The sequence below is a fragment of the Molossus molossus genome, unplaced genomic scaffold (assembly GCF_014108415.1).
Source record: "Molossus molossus isolate mMolMol1 unplaced genomic scaffold, mMolMol1.p scaffold_m16_p_19, whole genome shotgun sequence".
In the NCBI taxonomy this organism is placed as follows: domain Eukaryota; kingdom Metazoa; phylum Chordata; class Mammalia; order Chiroptera; family Molossidae; genus Molossus; species Molossus molossus.
In genome coordinates this window covers 5057736-5066855 of record NW_023425354.1, presented here as the reverse complement: position 1 = coordinate 5066855, position 9120 = coordinate 5057736, and the positions used below count along the sequence as shown (strand labels likewise).

General features: G+C 51.4%; 1 protein-coding gene across 2 annotated transcripts in view; it reads right to left on the bottom strand.

Annotated features, from left to right (window-relative positions):
* Positions 1 to 3337: 3337 nt before the first annotated feature.
* GRB2 (growth factor receptor bound protein 2) overlaps positions 3338 to 9120 on the bottom strand; it is a 67300-nt gene continuing 61517 nt past the window's right edge. The window contains exons 5-6 of one of the 2 annotated variants that reach the window (XM_036267836.1): positions 6374 to 6542; positions 3338 to 5416 (exon numbers count right to left, since the gene is read on the bottom strand). In XM_036267836.1, coding sequence (XP_036123729.1) covers positions 5231 to 5416; positions 6374 to 6542 — 355 coding nt within the window. In that variant the 3' untranslated portion in view covers positions 3338 to 5230. The remainder of the gene's footprint in view (positions 5417 to 6373; positions 6543 to 9120) is intronic. The other variant, XM_036267835.1, reaches the window with a different exon arrangement.

Below are 9120 nucleotides of genomic sequence, written 5' to 3'. Positions count from 1 at the left end.
TCGTTTCTCTCGTGCTTACTGTTCCCCAGTGTGGCCCTGGGACAGTCAGGATGGGGTGGTGGTGTGCACCCAGCCAGCAGCAGGAGGAAGTGGAGGACCACAGGGCCAGCCGCGTCTAGAAGTGGCGCCCATCACTGGATTTCCAGGACCCGGCGCCCCAGATCACAGGAGGCTGCACGGCCTTACTGCCCTGCGCTAGCACGGCCTCCGGGCCTCCCCCCGTCCTCCTGTGTTCTGTGCAGCACCGAAGTCAGCTTTCCTCGTGCTGCTCCTGCAGGGCCTGTGGAGCCCTCTGCGTCCGCTGGGAGAGTGGGCACTGCCCGGCCTGGGCTCGGTCCCCACGAACTCACCTGGGCGCTTCCTCAGTGCAGGCAGGGGGCCGCCCAGGCTCCTTTTCAGCGGGTCTCCGGTTCCCACCACACCCCTCCACCAACACTGCACCACCGGCCTCAAGGGCTGGGTCTGTGCTCTATTCCAAACAATGTCCCCCAAGACCTGGCTCTGGTCTCGTCTGCTCCACACACCCCTCCCTCACCGACTGCTTGTCATCCACGTGTCTGGAGTGCTCGTCCATCAGCTCGCACACCAACACACCAGTCGCTGCCGGAGCACGTCGGCCGCACACACACACAGAGCCTGGAGCAGGGTCCTTTCCGGTTCAGGACTGAGCAGTGCCGCCTGCAGTGTAGGGTGGAAAGGGACGGCTGAAGATCTGGGGGACGATATAAACCCCGCTCAGCGTCTGATGGAGAGGGGCGTCCAGCTCCAGAGTCATTGGAGAACACCGTGCACCCCAGGAATGCAGTTCACCACAGAAATCGCTCCCAGCTGTGATCAACACGCCTGAAAGGAGCTAAACAGAAAAGGGGGCCCGTGCGCCCTTTGACTCCCCAGCACAGGACAGGATTAGGGGGGAGCAAGAGTAGGGGCCGACCCTTCACCTTTTTCACTTCATGACACACCAGGGATTCTGGAGGGAGGTGGGCCTGTCGAAGACCATTCAGACCCAGCGGGTGCCTGAGATGACCGGGTCTAAGCCCCAACTCTGGCCAGCGGACGGAGGACAGGCACACCTCATTTCATTGTGCTTGGCTTCACTGAGCTTCACAGACCCACCAGCAGAAGATCGTGACTTGCTTTACTGTGTGGGCTGGAAGCAGCCCACGACATCTCCGAGGTCTGCCCGCATTGAACACGGACCGTCCTTGCACACCCAAGACCAGTGTTGCTTACCGGACGGGCCAGAATCAAGTCTTGAAAGACTATCTCAGGAATATCTTTTTGGACTGGATACAGTACATTTTAAACTAAGTTTTATTTTATTTACTTTTTCTTTATTGATTTTAAGAGAGAGGAAGGGAGAGCGAGCAAGAAACATCGATGAGCGAGAACATCAATTGGCCGCCTCCTGCATGCCCCCCACTGGGGATTTGGCCCACAACCTGGGCATGTGCCCCAACCGGGAACTGAACAGGCGACCTCTTGGTGCATGGGTCGACGCTCAACCGGTGCCGGGCTAACCTAACTCACTTTAATCCTCACCTGAGGACATTTTTCCATTTTTCGTTCAGATAGAGTGGGAGGGAGAGAGAGAGAGAAACATCGACGTGAAAGGGACACATCGAGTGGCTGCCACCCGCACGACCCAACCAGGGCCGGGGACAAACTGCAACCGAGGTACGTGCCCTTAGCGAGAACCGAACCCGGGTCTCTCTGAACCGCAGGCCGACACTCTAACCGCTGAGCCAAACTGGCCAGGGCTAACCTAGCTCACTTTAAAAAGTAGTGTTTGGAGTGCTTTGAGCAGCGAGTGGGTTCATCAACACTACCACATCTACCGCTTATGTATCGGTGCTGTTGGTACACAGAACAGTACTTTTCCTTCCTGACAGTGGTCATTTAGGATTCTGATGCCGGCCATCTTGGTGGAGAGCACATCACTCATTTGCCTCGGGGCTCTGGCTGGAGCGAGGGGCCTGTAGCCCCTGGGACCACATTTAAGAAGCCCCCAACTAAACCGGACTCTGAACTGCACGTAAATAGTGTCTTAGGAGTTAAGATTTCCAGAGTGCTCAAATACAATTCCTAGTTATCCAGCACTTTGGACGTTCTGATTTGAAGACCACCTGCCATAAGCAGGTCACTGGGGCAAGTCCAGGAAGGTGAACCACTTGTGCCCATCACCCTCTTTCCAACAAACCACCTAAGTGGCCGGGCACTGCAGAGGTCACCCTGGAACACTTGGTGGGAGCTGACGTCACTGTCCCTCCACAACCATGTTGGAAGAAGGGCCTCTGTTACAAACTCCCAGGCCACTAAGTATGAAGAACGTCAGGAGGGCGACCAAGCTCCAGACGCAGGGCCACTGTGCAGAGAGCAAGAGGAGGCCTCGTGGCCACTCACCTCTGTAGCTTCGTCATTAAACGCAGCTGAGCTGTTCCAGTCTTCCCAAACACCCCACCAGGATGCCTGTCCAGGAACTACACAACCACGGGCAGAGGGGGTTACCATCGCCAAGAAATCTGTAACCAAGCAGACTGCACGAAAGCAGCATTTTCCCTTGAAATCTGAGGCCGCCCGTCCAACGAAGTCTCAACGAGGTTGACAGTCTGCCTTGAGTCTTCACGTCAATGGCCCCTTTCTGGAAATTTCCGCTCGGCTTCGCAGTAGCTGGCCTAGGTGGACCGTGCGACCAGCAGCCCCCCGCAGGACAGTGTTGGCCGAGTTCCTTCTCAGAGAAGGAACTGAAAACGTCCCTGCCCAAGCTGGGCAGCCACAGCTGAGGTCGGGTGCTGGGCTCTGTTCAGGAACTAGACCAAGAATACAAGTGGAAATTCCTTGGGTTTCGTTTCTATTTTGTTCTCTCTAAACAATCCTGTTTGGTCTCTGCAGCCAGTGCTGTGGGGAAGCCGGCTGAGGCCCACCCTGAAGGCACACAGCTCGCTCCAGCTGCTCAGGTCACCCCGTCCTTTACTAGGTGGGGAGGGGGTGGGCCGAGGAAGGGAGGGAAGGGGAGGGGCAAGAACCAAGCCAGTCGTGCTCTTTGTCCTGACAAACTTTCCAGAGTGTGGTCTATGGTTTCCACCAGAAATGCCAAGAACGTCTGTTGTGCCCTCGACCCTCATCCCGGAGGGTGTAGGTGGGGCCTGGCAACCTTCCCTGTGGACCAGACCCCCCAGCACTCCGTCACAGCCAGGTGTGGCTGTCACTCCTCCGGGGACCAGTGCCCCCAAGCAGCGGGGTGAGCCGGAGAAGAGGATATCAGTTCTGACGCCCTGACCTCACACACACCTGACAGTTCTTAGGTTTTTAAGGCGAAGGGAAAAAAGATGCGGAATGAAGAAGTCACTGTATGTTTATTGTTCACAGTTAATCACTACCTACCAAATTCTATTCGCAGAGTTAAAGGATTAAGTACATGGGTCTTTTTATTTAAACACTGATTTTTTTTTAAATATATACACACAAAACGTAGCTCAGCAAGGCTTCATGATATACACCAATTCCAAAATAAAACAATCAGACGGCCCAGGTACAGAACGCCAGGTTCCTGTCATCAGCGAGGAAAGCTGTCGGGGAGGAGCGAGGCGGCCGAATTCTGTCCAGAGCAGCAGCCGCCTCCTGGGCCTGAGCCCGGCTCCGTGACCAGAGTCCAGGGAGCCGCTGAAGACCACATCAGCACCCAAGGTCGGCACCGGCTCCCGGCCGGCTGTGGTGGGAAGGGGCTGGGTGGAGAAAGCTCACAGGCACCTCCCTCGCAGACGAGCCGACAGGAGGTGGGCAGTCTCCCGTGGACTCGGTCTTCCCAGATTTCCAGTCTTCCCTTCCCGCTCTCCCTGCTTCATGGAGGCATTTCCTTTGGGGGGCTGGGGTGGAGCAGCTATCAACACAGCCCGCTGTGAATGGAGACAATGAAAACCACCCAGCTGCTTCTTGAACGCTGCCCTAAGGCTCACCTGGGCACGTTAGGTGGGGACACAAAAGATAAAAGGCATGAACAGACACCCCTGATTTTCAGAGCAAGAAAGATGAAGACGTATTGTACCCCAGTGTAGGAATGCGGTATATCCTGATACAGGTGTACAGGGACAGTTAGAATTCCTCGGGCTTTCCTTGGTCGAAATTTGCTGACTCTAGGGATTTGAGTCGGGGGTCTCTGGGGATTAAGACAGGGGACAGACAACACCTGAGACGGCAAGGTCGAGGATGCTGACCCCTCTCGGCCAGATCCAGTCCAGTGTGGGGAGAGCTGCAGCCTGTCACATCGCTCCCTGGGGCAGCAACGCCAGGCACCCAGGCTGTGGGTCCCTTCAGCTCCAGGGGCTCACAAATATTAAAGCTGAACCCTAATGACGCCTGCTTTGGACAGGCAGGAGGCCCATATTCTCCTCTTCTGCTGGCCTCTTCTCTACCTGTTCTCCCCTCCCCACCGAAGGAAACATATTTACAGAGTAGGAGATAAATTGGCTGAAAAGCTCTGGACTGTCTTTAACTTATCGTAAAATAAAACAAATAAACACCACTCATAAGCAACCCTTGAAATAAGGAAAAAGGCACTATGAAAAACATGCTCAGTAATAACATTCGGAAGGGAAAACAGACACAGGTTTGTCTAACTTTCTCAGGAAGTCATGAGGGGCAACGCTCCTTCCTCTCAACCCCACTCCATTTCCAACTCTGACAAAACGCTGGGAGGAGGGCTGCAGGGCTGCAGGGCTGCAGGGCTGCAGGGCAGAGTCCTCCGGGGCCTCCCTGGGCGGACTGCAGAGGAAGGGCTTCCCCCACCCCTCCTGTGTAATGGAGAACCCAGCCATGGCTGTTCTCAGTCATTCCGACTAAACAGACATTTGCATAGAGAAAATACCAGCCCACTTGTTTCTTTTCTTTTATTAATGGCATCAGCTAGGACTATATGTGGCATTAAATGTCATGCACTGATGGACAGAAGAGAAAAAAACAAAGAAAAAAAGGACAAAGGAGGAGAACAAGGAGCAGCGGTGAAAATTTGTAATAAAAACTCTCTCTTAATTTATAGGTAAGTTTTGGCATTGTTATATCCAACTCCCCCTCCCGCCCCCCCAAAGTTCCAACCAAAGTGAGAGGATCACCAGGTGACCCAGCCAGGTGTTCGGAGCTCCTGCACGGGCTGCTGATAGAAGCAGCTCATGGGTTTAAATCTTTTGTACATGTTTAAAATTTTCACTTTCTTTAAATAATCTCTTCTTGATTCTTAGACATTCCGGTTCACAGGGGTGACGTAATTGCGGGGAAACATGCCGGTCTGCCCGTGGCAAGCCCCTTTCCACCAGTTGGGGTCTGAGTTATCCATGACGTGGATAAAGTCTCCCCGACGGAAGCCCAGCTCTCCATCCTCCTGGGGATCAAAGTCAAAGAGGGCCTGGACGTACGTCGGCTGCTGCAGAGGGGCAGAGAAAAACACACACATTCCGTCCTGGGGAGTGGGACTGGCTATGGAGGGCGACAGATATGTGCCAACATTTCCACATTTCTCCTCCCCGCTCCCTTCATTCTTAAGCTCGCTCTGCGTGGGACAGTGCACTCTCACCAACACTCAGAAACGAGCGGGCAGCACTCACTTTGGGGCCAGCTGGGCCACGTTATTAAGCAGAGCACAAATGCTGCTTTAAGGGGAAAGAGCTTTGGAAACAGCCATCAGGTTTTGTTTAAAATTCCAGGATTCACCCGGCCGGTGTGGCTCAGTGGTTTAGCGTCGACCCATGCACCAAGAGGTCACCAGTTCGATTCCCGGTCAGGGCACATGCCCAGGGTGTGGGCCCGATCCCCAGTGGGGACATGCAGGAGGAGGCTAGTTTATGTTCCCTCTCCCTCTCACTTCCTCTCTCTAAAATCAATAAAAAAAAACAAACAAATAAATAAGTAAATAAATAAAATCCCAGGATTTGAAAGTGCTTCCATTCCTACCATTGTACCACTTATAAAATCCTGAAGATTTTAGAGTCAAAAGTCAGGAGCTTAAATGAAATAAGGTGGTGCTCGCCAGAGCACACAAGTAGGGACCGGGACCAGGACCAGGACCAGGACCACTGAGGTGAGCGTGGGCCTCACTCCTTCACGGGTACGACTCTCCTCACAATTCGCCTCCAGGAAGAGGGTGTCTGAGTGTGCTAAGACCCTCTCCCCTAGAGAGGCGGGTGAGCGAGCAGCAGCACGCCTCGGCGGGACCCCTCTGGGAAGGCAGGACCATTCCACTGCAGATTCACATCCTAAACACGAGCTAGGTAACGTCTTGAATGGCGCGCAGAAGCTCCAGAAGCAATCCTTTGAAGAGGCACCTGCTTGCCTGAGGAGCTGTTCTCATGCTAAAACGACCCACCTGTCTCGTGAGGCTCACCTGTGGCACCTGCTCTATGTCCCGCAGGAAGATCTGCTGGTTTCTGGAGACGGATGTAGATCTGTGATAATCTACCAGCTCATTCAAAGAATTGAACTTTACCACCCAAAGGAAATACTTTCCGGCTCCATCTCGGAGCACCTTGAAGTGCTGCACATCGTTTCCAAACCTGGGAAGGGGCAGGGAACACACAGGAGACCGGATTAGAGGCTCAGTTCTGGCTACCCGCCAGGGCCACCTGCCCAGCAAGGAGGCAACGCTCCTCACAGCCAAGGGCCAGGGCTGCAGCTCAGCATGACTTCTGGGCTGGAGGACTAGGATGACCACTGAGCTCCCCGAAGACCCCTCCATTAGGACTGATGGCCACCAGGGACAACATGAAGAGTCCTCACCAGACAGGAAACCTGTCTGTCAGTCTAATTCTGAAGACGTTTGTAAATAAAAAGAAAATTCCTAACCTATGACTTGCCCCAAATGGTACCAAATGAAAGAAACATAGCCTATTTAAGGCAAGGAGTGTAACTTAATTACATTTTCAAGTGCAAAAAGGAATAATAATAAGAATTAAAATCTTATGTGATTTTAAAGACTACAAAAAGTGGGAAAGGAAATAAGGTACGAAGAGGGATTGGATGTACTTTCAACAGTTCTCCTGTACCTGGGAACAGCTTAAAGTTCTATTCAGGGATTTAGTTCTTCTCACAGAGAAAAAGGTCTTGGAACAAAAGAATACACTGGGACAATAAAGAGGCCCAGGCACCCCTCCCCGAAAGCCTTCTTTATCACCTGGAGAAAGGTAAATGCTCCATTTTACACAGGTCCACAGAAGCAGGAGCCGGACTGAGCAGAATGGCCCACTATCGTAGCGCCACGAGGCCAGTGCATCAGCTTAACGAAGGCTCTGCCTGTCCTGTTTACTGCTGAGCCCTCGGTGTCCACACCAGTGCCCAGCCCTCAAAGGCACTCTAGAAGATTTGTTAAATGAATGAAACTAGTCTTTCTCCTAGTCTTAAAGCTAAAGAAATGAATCACTTCTAAAAGACATCCCAGCAGGTGGCAGCACCGAGCTTCTAGGAAGCCAGTGAGGGAGATGCCAAGTGTTTAGAAACAGTACAGTCAGTCCTCACTTGAACGTTGTCCACGGCTTCTGTGACTTTAAACAAAACGACTTGTAATGAATCCGATTTTACCATAGGCGAATTGGTATATGCAAGAGTTAAATTCCTACCACAGCCCATCAATGTTATAACGAAAGGATCTACAGTACTGCTTTCAAGAGGGAAAAGAGATGGATGGGGAGAAAGCTTTGTGAGGAAGGACATAGTCAATGACACTTCTGGCTCCACAGAAGTGCACTCGCACTATGCAGTAAATCAGTTTCTGAAAGGACTGCAGTGTTTTTCATCACTGACTCACAGCATCTTGAAACTAGAGAAAAATTTCAGAGATTGGATTCTTAAACCTCCTTTGCAAAGGTGTTTGTGTTGATCAAGATGGTTAATGACATTTCAAATTTTATTTCTAAAACACAACTCTTTAATCTTTTTATTTCAGCCCAGCCGGTGTGGCTCAGTGATTGAGCATCAACCCATGCACCAAGAGGTCACTGGTTCGATTCCTGGTCAGAGCACATGCCCAGGTTGTGGGCCAAATCCCTAGTGGGGGGCATGCAGGAGGCAGCCAATCAATGCTCTCTCTCATCAATGTTTCTCTCTCTCTCTCTCTCTCTCCCTTCCTCTCTCTAAAACCAATAAAGAAAAAAATTTTAAACATTTTATTTCATAAAAGGAGTGGTGCGGGAGCCTCTTGGCGGGTACCGTGCGCGGTGATCAGTGGTACTGAGACAAGGCCGCCAGCTGAACGCTGCCTGCCACAGTGAAGCCCAATGACTCGCTGCCTGTGCTCCTCGTCCTATGCTGTCTGATCTGCACTCAGGGCAGTCTAAGATGTCAGGCAGACAGAGGATGAAATACAAGTTCATAAGAAGCATACCAATACTTCCATGTTGAGGTGCTCTGCACCAGACCCGAATTTGCATGCGTTTAACCAAGCACCAAAAGTGTGTGGGAGAGTGGGGTATGGGAAAATCTCTGTACCTTCCACTCACTTTTGCTGTGAACCTGAAACTGCTCTAAAAAATAAAGTCTACTAAAAAAAAAAAGAATTCCACTGTAAGAAGAGAAAAACTTATAATTAAATGCAGTTTGACTTTTTCATGTTGGGAATTAAAACTATGCTGGAGACATGTCTGTTTTTTTGTTTTTGTTTTGTTTTTATCCTCACCCGAGGATATTTTTCCATTTTTTGTTCAGGTAGAGTGGGAGGGAGAGACAGGAACAGAGAGAGAGAGGGAAACATCGATGTGAAAGGGACACATCGAGTGGCTGCCACCCGCACAACCGACCAGGGCCGGGGACAAACTGCAACCGAGGTACATGCCCTTAGCAGGAACCGAACCCGGGTCTCTCAGGACCGCAGGCCGATGCTCTAACCGCTGAACCAAACCGGCCAGGGCTGGAGACATGTCTGTAAGGCACTGCAAACACCACCTGAAACCACCTCCCACATCTTCGCTGAGGGAACAACTCTAAATTTAAATCTATATTTCCAAAAAATCTATACTTTAACCACATACTTTGTCTTAAAATGAAATATATTCAGTTAATTTTTCAAAACTAAGAATATCTTTACATCATCTGTAAATGACAAATTATTATAGCTTTCATTAAAAATCGATTGTAGCCCAG